Below are 18333 nucleotides of genomic sequence, written 5' to 3' on the forward strand. Positions count from 1 at the left end.
TGACCCAAACAGGGCATAATTCAGGAGCTAAAAGGATAATTTTCACTTCCATGGAATCTTTTTAAGCACTTAAAAACTTTTTTTTTTAATACCTTAATAGATTTTTTTTTTTTTTTGTAGGACATTTTCAAATATGTAAATAAGTAAAATATAGAAAATAGAAATTCTTCATAATCTTCCTACCCAGGATCAACTTAAAAGATTTTGGGGAAAAGAGATTCTTTTAGACTCTGTAAATGTGATTTTAAAGGGAATCCGAAAGCATCCTTTATTTAATAAGCTGCTTAGAAAAAAGAACTTACAGGGACTTCCCTGGTGGTTAGGAATCCACGCTTCCAGTGCAGGGGGAACAGGCTCAGTCCCTGGTGGAGGAACTAAAATCCCCCATGCTACATGGCATGACCAAAAAAAAAGAAAGAAAGAACTAATTATATCGTGACCAGCTTTCCATGTCATAACTTTTTTTCATTTTTGTCACTTTTTTGTTATTCCTCCCTGTTTACCCTTTCCCCAGGACTTGAGATATGAGCCAAAGAAACATGCAAACAAAAATTTTAAAATAAAAAATTGACCAGGATAGAGCTTTTGTACTTTGCAGAGGAGAGTTGACAAGGAGACACAGGCACATAAGGGAGGTGTGGAAGGGGCTGGGAGAAACTTGTAAACAGCAGTGGAAGGAGGGAGGACCCTGGGGGAGTAGAGAAAGGCCTGACGTTGTGCATGCGGTTTGGAAAACTGTGGTCCTTTTACAGATTCCAGGCCAAGTCAACAGCTTTTATATGGCTGGAGCTGCTGCTTGACGGGGGCTGGGGGGGTGCTCTATGCTTTAATGTGCCCCTCCTGTGGCAGATGCAGTGTGGCCCCTGGCACATGGCGAGGACCTGGGTGGCACACGAGTTCGGTCAGCCTGTCACTGCCCGGGGGGTGTCCTTGTGCTAACTGTAGAGGGCAGCTCCCTGTCTGAACGCCTGTGGGTTTGTGCTCATTACCTGTCACCATCTCTGGGATGGCTACTGCCCAGAGCCCGCAAGTACACCCAGAAATGTGAGGAGGCTGGCCTGCCTTGTTCAGTTTGTTGCTCTGTCTCCCTGGCTGCCCCTGTGACCTCTGTGGTTGCTCAGAATCCTGGCAGAAGCCAGTCTTGGTGCCCAGAGGGCCTTGGACTCTCTTCCCACTGGGATGTACTGCTAACGCCCCATAGCAGCATGGACCCACTTCCCTACCCAGGAGGCCTGGTGCCTAGGAACCCCAGGTCATACCAGGGGGACTGGGTGGGGAGGAGGCTCCTCCTGGAATGTATGGAGGAGCCGTGGGGGCTCAGGGGCCAGGTGGGCTGACCCTGTGCCTCCCATCCCTGCAGGACATCAACAACGCCTGGGGCTGCCTGGAGCAGGCGGAGAAGGGCTATGAGGAGTGGCTGCTGAATGAGATCCGGAGGCTGGAGCGGCTGGACCACCTGGCAGAGAAGTTCCGACAGAAGGCCTCCATCCACGAGGCCTGGACGGACGGTAAGAACAGCTTAGCCCCTGCCCCCACCCCAAGCTTGGGTCGAGCTTTCGTGCTAAACCACCAGCCATAACTCCTTTCTCTCTCGTGTTTTATTTGTTTTGTCTCTTACTTGTCCCTTAACATTAATTAGGCGAGTTCATGACCCACCCCACTCCCTTTTTTATTGGCCACACCCCATGGCACATGGGGTCTTGGTTCCCTGACCAGGGATCAAACCTGCCTCCTCTGCATTGGAAGTACAGAGTCTTAACCACTGGACCATCAAGGAAGTCCCTCATTAGTATTTTGGTTACTTCAGTTTTGTCCTCTGCTAAGTGGGGACAATAATAGTATCAACTTAATATGTTTATGAGGATTAAGTGGCATAATACATCAGAAGCAATGAGAAGAGTTCCTGGCATACCATGTGCTATATGTGTGTTAATTATTCTCGTCACTGTAGTGGCTTCTCTTCCCTGAGTCGGGTTGGGACTCACATGCTGATTCTCCCACCTAGAGGCGGCGTATCTTGGACCAGTGGTCTTGTGTCCTTGTCTGTTACATGCAGGTGATGATGTGCCCTCCTGTATTACTTTCTTAGGGCTGCAAATTGCCATAAACTGGGCGGTTTTACATGACACAAGGACATTCTTGTTCAGGAGACTAGAAGTCCTAAATTAAGGTGCCATCAGCACTGGCTCCTTCTAGAGCCTCTGAGGGGGAGGCGTCCCCTGCTTCTTCCTAGTGTCAGGTGGTTTCACTGGCACTTCTTGGTGTTCCTTGGCTTGTAGCAGCATCACTCTAATCTCTGCCTTCCATCATCACCGGCTGCTTCTCTCTGGGTCTCAGTGACCAAATCTGCCTCTCAGTTTTTTACTGAAAATACCAGTCATTGGATTTAGGGCCCACTCTAATCCAGTGGGATTTCCCAGGTGGGACAGTGGTAAAAAATCTGCCTGCCAGCGCAGGAGGTGCAAGAGATACGGGTTCAATCCCTGAGTCTGGACGATCCCCTGGAGAAGGAAATGACAACCTGCTCCAGTATTCTTTCCTGGGAAATCCCATGGACAGAGGAGCCTGGTGGACTACAGTCCACAGGGTTGCAAAGAGACAGACACATCTTCATGACTAAACAACAGCTAATCCAGTATGACCTCATCTTAGCTAATTATATTGGCAGAGACCCTATTTCCAAATAAGGTCAGACTCTGAGGTTCTGGGTTGCCATGAGCTTTAGAGGGACACTATTAACTCAGCATACCTCCTCATGCGGTTGTTTGCATTTTATGCGTAGTTGAGCGCCTGGCACGTGTAACACACTCGGTAAATGGGAGCCTTTGGTATCTTCCCTCCTCTGCCTTCTCTGCCATTGTAGTAACCTGTAGCTCTGGCCTTAGCACCTGTGTGTCTCCATCACTCTGACCTGGAGCACTTGGCCATGTCTGGTGTCTGCTTGTTGGCAGATAATCTCCAAAGAGAAGATCACACCCAGAATGGTCTTTTCCTTAGAACCTGGGCTGGGGCTGGAGAGTGAGCCATGCTACCCATCTCCTAGGGCCCCGCGGTCATTTCAGCTGAAGCCCCTGGAACAGACCCATTGGCCGGTAGAGCTCAGTACCCTGAGATGCCCGCATTCAGCTCTGTGGTGGTCCTCAGACAGTAGGCTAGAGATGAGTAGGGACGGCCACACCCTGGGGCCATTAGGGAGTGGCTTGGAGCAGGAGGGGATAGGTGTGTGCTTGACTCAGCAGAGGGGTTTACTGGGCTTCATATATGATGATATGAGGTCACTGCCGCACCTTCCACTATGCCTGTATGAGCTATCTATCAAGGCACGGATGGATGGAGGAGAAGGGGGGTGGTGGAGTTTGCACCGATTCACCCACATGCTTCTATTGTGTTCTCTCTGGTGCCAAGGAACAGCTCACAAAAAGGTACAGAGCAAAGATTGGCCCCGCCAGCCACCAGCAACGGCATGAGAAGTGCTGGCGTGCCTGCAACAGATGCCAACATAGCAGTCTGGCTATAAGTACTCACAGCTGACAATGCTGTTGCCCACTTACCTAAGAACTGCATTTCTTGAGGCTGTCTAAAACCCCTAAACGTGGCTGAAATCACGTGTCTGGGATGTTTGCCATGCGTCCGTCTACAGTACTGCCAGATGAGGGGCCCACATGCTCCACGGTAGTGCAGTGTGGTTATGCCACTGGGGGTTCAGCCGCGCGACAGAATGTTACGGGGCCATCGGAGTGACTCGTGTGATGGCCGTGGTGGCAGTGTAGAAACTGGTGGTGCGCTGCTGAGTATTTTAAAAGCAGGATATGTAATTTACATACACCCAATGGTTTTAACCCAACATCCATACATGGCAAGACTGAAAAGGAGCAGATAAATAGGCTCATCGGTGATTTTTTTTACCCTCTAAACTCATCATATTAATATTCTGACAAAAAGGAATAGAGAGAAGGAAAGAAGCCATCACCTCTTTGGCCCAGCTCTCATTTCCTGAGAGTTGCTGAGCCTCCCTGACAGGGCAAGCACCGGAGGTGGGCGTGCAGGAAGGCCAGGTCAGCCTCTGTCCCGCAGCAGCTGCGTCACAGGGTAGCTGGGGACCGTCATCTAACAGCGATCTGAGAGCTCGATTCTCATCCTCTTCCCTTTGGAAACAAAAATCCAAGAAATGCAAGCCTTGCCTCTCCCCTTAAAAGAGAGGGCAGTGCGCCTGATGCTTGGAGAGGGTGCTGGCTGCTGATGGCCTCTGTGCAGAGTGCACTGGACAGGCTGCCCACACTGGGTGTAACTGAGGGGCAGGGTCCCTGCAGGGCTGCTGGGTGCAGCAACTGTAAGTGGAGAAGACTCTAAAGATGGGGCACCCCTGAGGAACTTGTTTTCCCCAGGTTATACCGCAGGCGTAGATCGTTGTTTCCTGCTGTTTATAAAGTTTGTGTTATATCCTGACTGTCCACTTAGCCTCATCGTCTGTACATCACCAGTCCTGGTGGCCCTGGCACGCTCCATGAAAAGGAGTGACTTTCTTGCCCTCTGCCCCATCGCGCATGTTCCGGCTGCATATCTATTTTCTCGAACTGCAGATAATTGATCATTGTATGGGGCACATCTGTCTCCTTGAGATATACCAGAAGTGGAGTTCCCGGGCCCTGAGGTGGGGGTGGTTGTGATCAAGAAGGTGGGCCTCCCGGCTCCTGCTCAGCCTTGTGCCCGACCTCTGACCCCCAGGCAAAGAGGCCATGCTGCGGCAGAAGGATTACGAGACGGCTACCCTCTCAGAGATCAAGGCCCTGCTCAAGAAGCACGAGGCCTTTGAGAGTGACCTGGCTGCCCACCAGGACCGCGTGGAGCAGATTGCCGCCATTGCCCAGGAGCTCAAGTAAGCCCGGCGGGCACTGCAGCGCTGTGGGAGGTGGGCTGTGGCCTGAAAAGTGAGCCGGGTCCTGGGGCAGGAAGGTCATTGATACAGAAGACTAAGAACATCCTCACAGGTGGGGAATAGCCTCCGACCATTCTGTCACAGGCCTTCGGTCCTTACCTACAGCTAGTGTGGGACCAGAGGGTGACTGAGTATGGCTCTGAGATCTTGCCTGGTCTTAGTGGCTTCCTGTCACTGGGCATTGCAGTCAAGGCTGGTGTGGCTTCCAGGCGAGGCTGGGGCGGGGGCCCTTGCGGAGGAGATCTGTTCTCCTCCCAGCAGTCTCCTGAAAGCCCAGAGGTTGAGGGTGGGAGTATGGGTCCTGGAAGGTCTTGAAGAAGTGTGCAGGAGAGCAGGCCACAGAGGTAACCTGGGTCACCTGTCTCTTCCTCTCTCCTCCCCTGCAGTGAGCTGGACTATTACGACTCACCCAGTGTCAACGCCCGGTGCCAAAAGATCTGTGACCAGTGGGACAATCTAGGGGCCCTAACCCAGAAGCGAAGGGAAGCTCTGGAGGTGAGAGCCCCTGAGGAGACAGAGACTTGCCTCCAGCAGCCCTGTGTGGCCTGTCTGCTTCACGACTCCCTTTGCTTTGGGCTAAGAAGCTCTACTGGGTTCCTCAGACCTTCCCCAGTCCTGGTCTGACCATGGAAAGCTCACATTGGCACTGGGCTTGACCTTTGCCCTGATGGAGATGCCCTGATCATACCTTCTCCTCCTCCTGATTTAGTGTACTTGGACCAAGCCCCACCTGTTTGAGAGCCTTCCTGTTCTCTAAACCAGACTCTCTGGGGCCTAGGCGGGTGACTCCAGTATGGGGTGGTCCATACACCCCATATTAAGAACCAGCACTCTGGAGAGTCTGTTCTGAGTTATCTGGTCCTTCCAGACCTGAAACTCTCGGGCTAGCCAGAAGGATCTTGAAGTCTACTGGGTTGGGTGGGGGGTTGGTGATTCTGGACATGACATTACTAAGCACCTTCCCATCCCCATGCCATTTGGCACTCCCAGCGCACGGAGAAACTGCTGGAGACCATTGACCAACTGTACTTGGAGTACGCTAAGCGGGCCGCACCCTTCAACAACTGGATGGAGGGGGCCATGGAGGACCTGCAGGACACCTTCATTGTGCACACCATCGAGGAGATCCAGGTGTGCTGCCGACCCCCTCGTCTATGGAGGCTGGCCTTGCACGGCCCACACACTGCCCTTGTAGGGAGAGGGCTGAGGGTAGCCTCCCCAAGGATGTTCTAGATTTGAAAGCTTTGTTTTATTTATTTTGACTCCATAATATATGCATATGGTATCAAATCTACAAGCTAAAGAGACTGTGCAATGAGTTTTGTCCCCCAGCCCCCAGTGCCCCTCCCCAGAGGAGAGCAGGACACGGTCTCTGCATAGGCGAGCACATTTGTTTATTAATATGTTCTTCCCCCACTTTTTACGTAAAAAGTAGCTTCTATTATATACTGTATCCTGAACCTTTATTTCTAACCTCATAATTATCTTGGAGCTCATTTCACTGCAATAAGCCATTCTTTTGTACAGCTGCAGGGTGTTAGATGAAAAAGGTTTTGCAGAACAATGAGAAAGTGTGTTAGGAGAGGTCCCTTGAGCAGACCCAGGGCACACCTTGTCCCCAACCTAACTATGGGGTGGTGAGCACCCCAGGGAGATTGCTGCTGGATTCACCAGGCCTGAGCATGAAGCTGTGGCACCTTCCTGTGGCCAGCCCAGCCATCCTGGTTCTTAGCTGAAATAGTCCTGGGTTGATGCCTCCAGGCTGCCCAGCTGGTGTGGGGCCGGCCTCCGGTGGCCCCTTCACCCACTTCTGCCCTGGGACCTGCAGGTCTCCCTTGGCTTATCTTGCCCATGGGAGGCATCGGTCCCTCCCAGTCATTGTGCTTCTTCTGCACGCCCGTCTCTCTCCAGGGACTGACCACAGCCCATGAGCAGTTCAAAGCCACCCTCCCCGATGCCGACAAGGAGCGCCTGGCTATCCTGGGCATCCACAACGAGGTGTCCAAGATTGTCCAGACCTACCACGTCAACATGGCAGGCACCAACCCCTACACAACCATCACGCCTCAGGAGATCAATGGCAAATGGGACCATGTGAGTCCAAGGGCTGGGTGGGGCGCTGGCGGAGCCATTGTAAGTTTCAGAAGGGCAGGGATTTTTGTCTGTCTGTATTCTGATTTTCATTGATTTCAGTGTCGTTCAGTAAGTACTCATTGTCTAGCAAATGAATGAATTTCTAGAACAGGTCAATGTGTTCACTTCAATTACTGCCTGGCCTCTTCCCTTCATGGCTCCTCCACTTCCTCTGACATGGAGGCAGATGGCCGGCCCATCCCAATGTCCCCTGACTGTTCCTGCCCCAGGTGCGGCAGCTGGTGCCACGGAGGGACCAGGCCCTAACGGAGGAGCACGCCCGCCAGCAGCACAACGAAAGGCTACGCAAGCAGTTTGGGGCCCAGGCCAATGTCATTGGGCCCTGGATCCAGACCAAGATGGAGGTGGGTCCCAGCACCGAAGGCCCGGCAGGGGCTTCCATCCTTCCCTGCACCATCCCAGACAGTCAGGCTTGCCCTGTCTCCTCCTGGACGGGACCTGTGGGCACTGTGGGTCCTGAACCCACAGCTGGCCTGCTGCCCCGTGGAGGGTGTGGGACCCGTGACCATACAGGGACATCACATGAGACAGTCCCACGGAAGGATCAGTGCCTAGGTGACTGATTCGGCTTGCCCTGTGGCATATGTGGTTGAGCTGGTCTCTCTTCCTCCTGAGTCATGAGCTTGGCCAGAAGGAGGTGATCTCCCCAGAGAGAGAACTGTGCTTTGGGCAAGCGTGAAATTCTTTGCTGTATTGTTGGACCAGGTATCAGGGTGATGTAGGTAAGGAAGGAACACTGCTTGGGTTAGAGCGTGGTGTCCCTCTGAATTCCTTGAGGGCAGAGACCATGTCAAGTTCCTCTGTGCTTTTCTGGACCCTATCTCTACCTGCTTAGCACATTATGCATGGTAGTGGGTGCTCCAGAAATGCTTGCCAAGTTGAACTGAGTTCCCAGAAAGTGCTTTCACAAGCAAGGTGTGTTTATATGGATGAGAGACAGAGATGGGGATTAGGCCTGGACCATGGAGACAGGTGGGATTGAGGTGGGCAAGGCAGGCCTCCGAGGAACCAGAACAGCAGGATCGTGTTCATTGAGAAGGTGAGCCAGGTGCCCTGAGGCTGTGAGGAACCCAGCTTAGTGGGAAAACTTCCCTGAGATGGGTGGTAGTCTGGAATGGGCCTGGGATGGGAGTTTGAATGGCAGGTAGAGGAGTGAACCTTTAAGTTAGCAACTGACCTTGCACTCCCTTCCTGAGGCTGAGGGGTACCCGGGAGATGGGAGGTATTCATCTGGTGATAACAGTCAGTGCTGGTCAGATTCCTTTATGATGCTATTTCCATGCCAAGGATCATCAGAGGGGTTAGCCCCAGTCTTCACCCTGGGGGCCCAGAGTGCATAGGTCTCACAAGAGCCTCCTTTCTGGGTGAGCAGGAGATTGGAAGGATCTCCATTGAGATGCACGGGACCCTGGAGGACCAGCTCAACCACCTGCGGCAATACGAGAAGAGCATCGTCAACTACAAGCCCAAGATCGACCAGCTGGAGGGCGACCACCAGCTGATCCAGGAGGCGCTCATCTTTGACAACAAGCACACCAACTACACCATGGAGGTGGGCACCACCAGCCTTGCTCCCCTGGAGAGGGAGCCCTGGATCCCCCTTCTGCTTCCCTCGGCTGGGGAAGTGGTGGTGGGGGGTCACCCATCATTCCAAGAAGACTGGTCGCGTAGTAGGATAAACCCTAGCTTTTAAGTGAGAGGATACTCAACTTCTCCTCCCTCCTGGAGCTCTGAGTCTCAGTGCTTTTTGAATTTCCCCAGGAGCTTGCTGAGAATGCAGATTTCCAGGCGCCGTCCCAGAATTTGATTCACTAGGTCTGGGATGGGACTTGGGTATCTAAATTTTTTAACAAGTACCCAGTGATTCTGAGACTGGTGGTCATCAGACACTGGTTTGGCCTCTGCTTTTTAAATGACCTACTTGTTTTGACCATGAAGGCATGGGTGTGAGGTTATAGAGTTGGATGTTCAGGGAATTACCTACTTTTTTGTCCTTTGATCTTTCCCACTGTCAACTTTGCCCTTTTTCCTGACCTGACTGCACTGGTCATTCTGGTTTCTGCTGTTCCGGGCAGAAACCATCACCCTTCTGTGCTTCCCCCTTCATCATCTGGGTCCTCTGTCCTGGTTTGCTGTCCTTGTCCTGGTTGCCCAGCGCCTGGTGACTCTGTTAATCCGGGCAGAAGGCCTGGTTTGATTGCATTGGCCATTTTGATGATCAGGGGAGGGAGTAGGGAGGGGTGACCCGGGCCCAGGCCTGGAACCCCTTTGCTGACGGGCCTTGCCTGCCTGCAGCACATCCGTGTGGGCTGGGAGCAGCTCCTAACCACCATCGCCAGGACCATCAATGAGGTGGAGAACCAGATCCTGACCAGGGATGCCAAGGGCATCAGCCAGGAGCAGATGAATGAGTTCCGGGCCTCCTTCAACCACTTTGACCGGGTGAGCTCCACCCCTGCACTCGCTGAGGGCAGCCCCAGCCCCAGGGCCCTGGAGGGCACTGCCCAGGGCATGGGCCCACTTCCTGGGCAAGTGAGGAGGAGAGGGTCGGGAGGGAGGAGCTGCAGTCAGCCTGCTCTGACTCTCCACCACCCAGGCTGGCCTTAGAAGCTGTCCAGGTGTCCCACGAGCATCCCTGCTTTCCTGGAGAGTGCTCGTGTTGTGGGTGAGGAGAAACCCTCAGACCCCTGACTCTTGCTCTCCTACCATGAGGAGTCACCCCTTGGGGGCAAGGCTGCCATAGCCTCAAGGGAGGGCCTGCTGTCCCTGGCTATGGGGACCATTCCCTGCCTGTGCCTGGGGACAGAGCAGAGCCTCCCTCCTCCCCGAGCCCCAGGGGTAGCCTTTCAGACCCCTGGTAGAGGTGTCAGAGTTATCAGTCCTCCTGGATTCTCATCCAGTTTTGCGTGGGCTGCCCCTCCCAGTGCCTTGGGGCTTTGTGGTGGCCACAGGGGGTGGGAGCATGGGCTTGGGTGCTGCCCACCACCCCTGCCTGCTTCATTGCCCTCCAGGCACCTGGGTGGGCGACGTCCTCCTGGAAAACCCCGCTCAGGGCATCGGGGCCAGAGGTGGGCTGGGCACTCTTCTGGGGGAGCTTCTTTCCCCCATGGCTCACCATGCTTCCCTCCAGCCTGCTCCCCCGGGGCAGGACAGCTGCGTGTACCGGGGAGAGGGTCCCCCTCTGGACCACGTCCGTGTGTCTAACCTTGTGCACTTTTATTTCCCTCCTCCCCCCTGCCCCTCCACCCTCCACCTTCCCCATCCGCATGCCTTCGTCCCTGTCTCTCCCCACACACGCTACCCTCCACTGGGGCATGGCCCACCCCTTCCCCTCACGGCCTCCACCTCCCTGGCACCGCATGGCTCGCTGGCTGGCGCACGGCGGCCCCAGGATCACTCCGGCACGCTGGGTCCCGAGGAGTTCAAAGCCTGCCTCATCAGCTTGGGTTATGATATTGGCAACGACCCCCAGGTACTCGCCTCCTGCATGGAGCACGCTCAGGGGTGGCGTCCGGGGCGAGAAATAACGCGTTTCTCCTTTTTTCTTTTCTCTCTCTCTCTCTTTCTGGATCTCCTTGCCTCCCCTTTCCTGTGGGCCGCGGGGCTCGTCTTCTGCTGTCCCTGCCTGGCCCCTGGCGGGCTCCTCCTCCCACTACTCCGACCTCTGACCTCTGCCCTCGGTTATCTTTCATGGGAACCTACGCGGTGCCCACCTTCTTCTCTCCTCATCGCTCTCCATCCCATGGACGGATTTTTGCATCTCCCTGCTCTGTCTTCCTCCTTCTGTGGATATCTTCCCCGGATGTGTATTTGCATCTCTTCCTCCTATGTTCCTTTCCCCTTCCTGACCGCCACCGCCCCCCCCCCCCCCCCCTCCGCCCCCTAAAACCGTACACCTCGACCTCCCCTCTGGCCATCTGTGCCCTGTCTTCCTGGCCCCGGGCCGGCCCTTTCTCCTCCTTGTGTCTTGGTGCCCCTTGCCCCACAGAAGAAGACAGGCATGATGGACACGGATGATTTCCGCGCCTGCCTTATCTCCATGGGTTACAACATGGTAATGTAAACCCCACCCTCTGCCCTGACGAGGGGCAGCCAGCCAGCTGACCGGAGAGGCTGAGTCCTGGCCATGGTGGGCTGGATGCCCTCAGGCTCAGGGGCCCCCCTTCCTGGAGGGGCCTCAAGATTCTGGTCCATGGGGAAGATAGTGTCCTGAAAGGCCGGGCCCCAGCTGTGGGGCCTGTGTATGTCCGGGAGACCTGGCCTTCTTGCCTTTCTCTGCCAGTTTCTCTCTTGATATTTACAATTGAAGTGGGCTTTTTGTTTTTTGGTTCCCATCGTGGATGGTGGGGCTGACCCTGAGGTTGCCGGGCAGGACTGTGGTGGGCGCTCTGGGTGGGGGTTGGTTCAGCTCCATCTCACGTGAGGCCTGGAGAGTTCCACCTCTGTCCTGGTGATGGCTTCAGCCAGGCATGCCGCCCCTTTGCTTGTTGCTCCAAGCCCCTTCCCAACCTTCTCAGCTGCCTTGCCCTCATGCAGGCCTTCTGAGCAGGGCAGGGGCCTCAGCTGGGCAGCCAGGCAACTCCTGGCCTACCTTGCAAAGCCCAGAGCCCTTGGGCTGCCCAGCGCAGGAGCACGGGCATGGGCTTTAGAAGCAAGGAACCTGGGGATAAATCTCAGTTCTGTCATCCCCTGCTTGGGGGCCCAGATAAGGTGAGGGGAGCGCTGTCGGACCATTGTAATGGTTAAATGAAACAACTCAACGTGAGTGCTGTGCTGTGTCTGACACACAGAATGTACAGTGTGGTAGAGGCCCAAGTTCATGTCTCAGCTCTACTACCCCCTGGCTGTGTAACCTTTGGCAAGTCACTAAGCCTGTCTGGGCCTTAGGTTTCTCCTCTGGAGATCTGATGAAAATAATAAAATAAATAGCTACTTCATGGTTGTGAGGAGGGTTAAATGAATTTTACACAGCACTTCAAATAGGGCCTGGTGTATAGTGTATGCTGTCTGTTAGCCAGAGCTGGCATTAGTTATCATCAGCATTATCATTTTTGTTCCAAGAGGAGCACGTGCATCCGTAGAGGGTGGGAAACTGAGACATCTCAGGTTAGGTCAGGGGCCTTCTCTGACAGCCTCAAGCACTCTGAGCCCCCAGAGGCTTCAGGTCCATAGAGAGAGGGGACTGTGGCTGACAGGCCTGGGATTGGCTTTTCCCTCCAGGGAGAGGCAGAGTTTGCCCGCATCATGAGCATCGTGGACCCCAACCGCCTTGGGGTGGTGACGTTCCAGGCCTTCATCGACTTTATGTCTCGCGAGACAGCTGATACAGATACAGCAGACCAAGTCATGGCTTCCTTCAAGATCCTGGCCGGGGATAAGGTGGGTGTGCTGTGGCGTGGGCGCCGTGCGGAGGTGGGCTGAGCTGGAGGGGAGGTCATGAGCAGCTCCGCTGTTCCTTCTCCCACCCCGAGCCTCACTGCTGTCCACCTGTACCCGTTTCTGTAGCATTTGGGCATCAGCTAAGAGGTTAGGACACTGCATTAGCTTAAGGGAGTCCCCTGCCACGGACATTGCATGTCATACTTATGATGAGATACTGGTGATGAAATGACTGGTGGTGGAGGGCAGTCCAGTCAGATGGAGTATGTGAGTGGGTGATGAAGGGTCAATCTGGGAACTTAAGACTCAGCCCTGCATCATTCTGGGCACAAGCCATGGCATGTAGACGGGAAGCAGGAAAGAAGCATGTTTCTCATTGTCTACCCTAAGCAGCAGTCAGCTTCAGTTCTCCAAATCTCCCAAGTTCCCTGCACTGCCAGGCCGGACAGTGGGAAAGTAGGCGCATCCCGGGAGATTTAGGGGCAGAGGGGTCTAGAGGTCAGATTCCCTTCCTGTAAAATTCATCGGATAATCCTTAGGCCATCCTTCCTTAGCCAGTAGGGAGAATAGTTTCTGAAATGTCTCAGTCTACATTGAAGTAAAGACTGAACCAACAAAGAGGTTCCTAAAGCTCTTATTTACATTCAAAGACACCTTATTAGAGTCATAGCACTTTGGAGCTGGAAGGACCCTCAGAAACCACCTCCTTCAAGTGACTCATTTGGTCGAGGAAGTCTCTGGGGCCCAGAAAGGGACCTGATCTCTTGATTCTTGAAGTGACTTGAGGGCCAACCCCTGTCTCCTTCAGACTGGCTCCTTAGGAGACTCTGGCAGAAGTAGGGCAAGTCCCTGAACACTTGTGAAGCCGCTAGCTCCCCAAAGATGCAGGTTCCAAGTAGACTTTGATGGGCAAGCCCAAGACAGGGAGGAAGCAGACATCCCAGACTGGGAACCAGATGGGCTGGGGGAAGGTTAAGATGTCTATTAGTGGCAGTGATGCCCCAGACTGGAGGCTCCTGTGATTTATGAGAATTGTGTGACCTCCTCAGTGCCCAGCTGAGTTGGGCGTGGGAGTCCTACTCTGTTTCACCAAATACGGTATGGCTAATACCAGCCTGTGGTTGGCGCACACGAGAGAGACACACAAAAAGACTGCAGGTGCAGTTAGCTCTTGGAATTACTTGGGAACAGGCTAAAGCAGTTACTTAAGTGAAAAACAAGGGGATTGAAATATATGTTATTTAAATATATATATACATATATAGATAACATTTATACATATGTGTCTGTATCATGTAACTTATCATATAATTCATTTATTTACATATATGCCTGATACAGGTATGTGTAATGTACATGTTGGAATGGGGCGGGACAGGGTACCTCACCTCCTGAGTGAGGTTCCCGACCTCCGGGCTTTGCGGCCGCCCTGAGCTCATTGTTTCCGCAGAACTACATCACGGTGGACGAGCTGCGCAGAGAGCTGCCTCCTGACCAGGCTGAGTACTGCATCGCGCGAATGGCCCCCTACACCGGCCCCGACGCCGTGCCCGGTGCTCTGGACTACATGTCCTTCTCCACGGCGCTGTACGGCGAGAGTGACCTCTAACCCGCCCCGGCCGGTCCACACCCTCGCCCCCCGCCCCGTCCGCTGTGCGAGCCCCACCCTGCACCTCCGCTGTCCCCTCCTCTCCCGCCCGGGTTTGGTTTCACGCTCTGCCTCCAGTGGGCGAGCTGGGACCCGTGTGGCATCCAGCCTCCCTGCCCGTGAAGTGACAGTTTACAAAATTATTTTCTGCAAAAAAGAAAAAAAAGTTACGTTAAAAAAAAAAAGTAAAAAATACCAAAAAAAACACATATTTTATTATACAAAAAGTATTTTTTTCTCCACCAGACTTAAATGGAAAAGAGGAAGAATTAACTATTTGCACCGAAATGTTTTGTTTTGTTGTGACATAGGAAAATAACCAAGCACAATGTTATATCCATCCTTTTTATCGATTTTTTTTTTTCCTTTCTATCTGTACCATCTGCTGTATTCATTTCTCCAATCTCTTGTCCACCTTGATGTGGGAGTGGGAGGTGAGGGCAGGGGAAAATCTTGTCAAAAGGCACATTGGTGCATGTGTGTTTGCTAGCTCACTTGTCCATGAAAATATTTTATGATATTAAAGAAAATCTTTTGAAATGGCTGTTTTCTTAAGGAAGAGAATTTATGTGGCTTGTTTTCTCATTTTTGAAGTCCAGAGGTGTGTGTAATTACCCTCTTCATCAGCACACACTTTTTGCCCCCAAATACTGCCTATTAAAAAGGGTCAGGACAAAACTGACAAGTGTGGACAGCTTTGGTCCTATTGGGCACACAATAGCAACCCACTCCAGTACTCTTGCCTGGAAGGTCGCATGGACAGAGGAGCCGGGAGGCTGCAGTCCATGGGGTCGCTAAGAGTCGGACACGACTGAGCGACTTCCCTTTCACTTTTCACTTTCATGCATTGGAGAAGGAAATGGCAACCCACTCCAGTGTTCTTGCCTGGAGAATCCTAGGGATGGGGGAGCCTGGTGGGCTGCCATCTCTGGGGTCGCACAGAGTCGGACAGGACTGAAGCGACTTAGCAGCAGCAGCAGTGTTAAAGCAGCAACACTCCCATGTCAGTTCTTTGCTCCTTGCTTACTGTTTTCCAAAAGAGTGCATGGGATCAAGGATGGTGTGGGGTACCTGTACCACCCCTAATATGCTTTTGACCTTGGCATGTTCAACCTTATACTTGTTTCGTTTTCCAGAGGAGAACGTGGTTTCCTCACAAGGCTCCTATGTGTTGAAAATAAACCCCACCTTTGTTTCTCACATCATCAAACAGCTCTGTGACATCTACATGCCCCGGTTCCTTGCATTTTTGCTGCAGGAGACACTCAGGAAGTCATCTCATCCCCTACTCTTCAGACTGTCCCATAGACAGCAGCTGTCCAGCCTCACCTGGGAGGCTATTGGAAATGCAGGCTCTCAGGTCTACCCCAGACCCTCTCATTAGAATCTGCCTTTAAACAAGGTCCCCGGGGGATCTCTGTTTCTTTTGATTTTTCCTCCTTGCCTCTTTCCTCCTCGAGGCTTCTACTCACAGGACAGACAGCGAGGACTGCCAGTAACGGTATCAGTAACAGTGCAGTGATTTATCAACATAATTTAGCAATGGGAGCTGCAGGTCTGTGTTCCAGTTCTGTGTCGAGGGGTAAAGCAATCTCATGCAGCAGTAACAGGGAGTTGAGTCTGTGGAGTCTGACAGCCAGAGTTCAAACCTACCACGGCCATTTCCAAAATGGATAAACTGGGCACTTCAGTTCTCTCATCCACTAACAAGGAATAATAGTGCTGCTGGGAGGTTGATGCTCTAATATATAGAACTCCTAAAGTATTAGTGCATATAAATGTTGTGGTCAATCCTACTTTAAGTTTTAAGGGATTCGTTTGAAGGATCTCTTTAAAAGAGAACCCTTAACATGATAGAAGTCCCCTCATATAAGAAGACTAAGACCAGATTGGAATTTATTGAACTGGGGCCAGAGATGACAGTTTTCCAGTGTAAGCCCCGTTTGTTTAGGGATTAGTTCCATGAGTTTCTGGAACACCCACTGCCCTGGGAAAGAGGCAAGGCTATTCAGGAGAATGGACGTGGGGAGAGGTTGGCTTTTGCTTTGGGAACCATGATTGCAGGTTTTCCCACTGGCTGGCAGAAAGCCAAAGCTGCTCAAGGTAGGTCTGCTGTGATGGCAGCTTGGTGGGGAAGACTGTGGTTTAAGAGTTGAGGAGAAGGAAATTGTTCCAACTGGAAAGTTTCCTAAACTGAGGGTGTGTGCATTAATAAGCCTCAATTTTCAGGGACTTCCCTGGTGGGCTAGTAGTTAAGACTCCAAGCTTCTACTGCAGGGGATGTGGGTTCGACCCTTGGTCAGGGAACTAAGATCCCACATGCTGTGCATCATGGCCACAATATTAAACAAAATGCCACAAAATCCCCCTCAATTTCCAGAGGTATGATCAATCTTTAAAAGAATGTGTAAGAGTCATTTGAACAAGGTGTGTTTATAGAGTTATTCCACAGTCTTCAAGGGTTTGAGTTTCTCAACATTCAAGGGTGCTTATATTTGTGCAAATGACTATATGTGTGCAAACGACTATAATTTTCAATCCATTAGAGGTAAAATCTTAAAATTTCATTTCTTAAGCTTTTAAGCACATCATGGACATTTTATTTTATTGATAATGTAATTTTCCTGTAAAAATAACATTCTTCCGTGTCTTAATCATTCATATATTTAAACAGATTTAATCCTCCAGAACAACCCCGTTTGCAAACTTTGTTAAATCCCTTTAAATATTTTAAACGTGTTAGCAAGTTTTAATCACTCTTCAAGACATCAGACTCCCAACCCAGGCAGATTCAAATCCAAGCTGCAGAGTTTCACTCAGCACAAAGCAATTGAAATATTATAAATGCAGTAAATCAGGTTCCCTGGAGCAGTTCAAAGCTGTTTACTAACAATTCTCTTAGACCTCCAAAACTGAAATTACACGTCTCATTTCAGTTGCACATTGCAGATGAAAAATCACAAAGCTATTATATGCTGGGTTCTTTTATGTGTTCAGTCACCTTAACCCACTTGTTGTCATGATGCATACAAAACTGCTGAACACCACCAAAGTATTAGTACCAAGAGTTTGATTTATGAATACTTCATCTGTTTAGTTATTTCTAAAGAGGCGATTTCAAGTCCTTTAGCTACTCATTGCTGGCTTTTGGGGTCAGAGGTTCAAGAGATACATATATATATATTTAGGAAAATACCACTGAGGAGTCCTCTTTGAGCGTTTGAGCTCTGTGATAGGCTGAATAATGGTCCTCACGAGATGTCCGTGTCCTAATCCCTTGGATCCTGTGACTCTGTTACTTTACATGGCAAACTGGACTTTGCAGGTGTAACTGAGTTAAAGTCCTCAATGGAGACATTATTCTGGATTGTCTGGGTGGGCTTTGATGAAGAGGGAGGCAGCAGTATCAGAGATGTGACGACGGAGGTAGATGTTGGAATGACATGAGGCCACAAGCCAAGGAATGCACTGTCTTCTAGAAGCTGGAACAAGCAAGGAGATGGAAGCCCCACTTAGAGCCTCAGTGGGAATGCCGCCCTGCTGACCCATTTTAGGTTTCTGAACTGAGAAGATAATAAATACGTATTTTAAGGCACTACATGTGCTTTGTTACTGGGGCAACTGGAAGCTAACGCTTGCTTCGTCATCCAGGCCTCTGGACAGGCTGGCTGCCCCGCATTCCCCCCACCCCGATATCAGTGACTTGTGTTGTAGGCTTGAGGCTTTGGCTCCACCACCCCAGCTTCAGAGGCCTAAACTTGCAAAATGTCAGCTCTGGGGAGGCTGCCACAGGTGCTGACCAGAACCCCTAACCCTAAAATTGCCAGTCTGCAGAGGAGGGAGATGGAGGTTTCAGATGAAACCTCCAAAGGGCCAGAATGACTATGCCCAGTGGGGGGCGGTTGGGGGGTGGTTGCTGGTTAGTGGCACTGGCTGAGGGGCTGAAGGCTGTGGGCTTATCCCCAAATGGGGTAGGTGACCTCACATGAACGAGAGTCCCCCAACAGGCTGTTCCCTCACCCCCAGTCCAGGCCAAACTTAGGGGACAGAAGAGAGGTAACTAAGCAGCGGCACTGCCAACAGAACCACTGAAGGGCCTCGTCCACGTGCGCCGCCCTGCAGGGTGGCGCTGGAGAGGGCCCCTTTCCACACCCGACGCTGGGGAAGCCTGGATATGGGAGCTGGGAGCCCACATCGAGGCCGAGAGGGCCCGGGG

The 18333-nt window shown here is 52.0% G+C and overlaps 1 protein-coding gene and 1 non-coding gene across 5 annotated transcripts in view; one reads left to right on the top strand and one right to left on the bottom strand.

Moving 5' to 3' along the window:
• Nucleotides 1-14661, top strand: part of ACTN1 (actinin alpha 1) — a 97792-nt gene extending 83131 nt beyond the window's left edge. The window contains exons 11-22 of one of the 4 annotated variants that reach the window (XM_025295299.3): nt 1361-1508; nt 4726-4876; nt 5323-5431; nt 5927-6067; nt 6848-7030; nt 7300-7434; nt 8463-8642; nt 9386-9532; nt 10482-10562; nt 11079-11144; nt 12311-12469; nt 13920-14661. In XM_025295299.3, coding sequence (XP_025151084.1) covers nt 1361-1508; nt 4726-4876; nt 5323-5431; nt 5927-6067; nt 6848-7030; nt 7300-7434; nt 8463-8642; nt 9386-9532; nt 10482-10562; nt 11079-11144; nt 12311-12469; nt 13920-14078 — 1659 coding nt within the window. In that variant the 3' untranslated portion in view covers nt 14079-14661. The remainder of the gene's footprint in view (nt 1-1360; nt 1509-4725; nt 4877-5322; nt 5432-5926; nt 6068-6847; nt 7031-7299; nt 7435-8462; nt 8643-9385; nt 9533-10481; nt 10563-11078; nt 11145-12310; nt 12470-13919) is intronic. The other 3 variants (XM_025295302.3, XM_025295300.3, XM_025295301.3) reach the window with 3 other exon arrangements.
• TRNAG-UCC lies at nt 1705-1777 on the bottom strand. Its single transcript has one exon. It is a non-coding gene; the product is annotated as a tRNA-Gly (tRNA).
• Nucleotides 14662-18333: the final 3672 nt, after the last annotated feature.

The sequence above is a fragment of the Bubalus bubalis genome, chromosome 11 (genome assembly GCF_019923935.1).
Source record: "Bubalus bubalis isolate 160015118507 breed Murrah chromosome 11, NDDB_SH_1, whole genome shotgun sequence".
Lineage (NCBI taxonomy): Eukaryota > Metazoa > Chordata > Mammalia > Artiodactyla > Bovidae > Bubalus > Bubalus bubalis.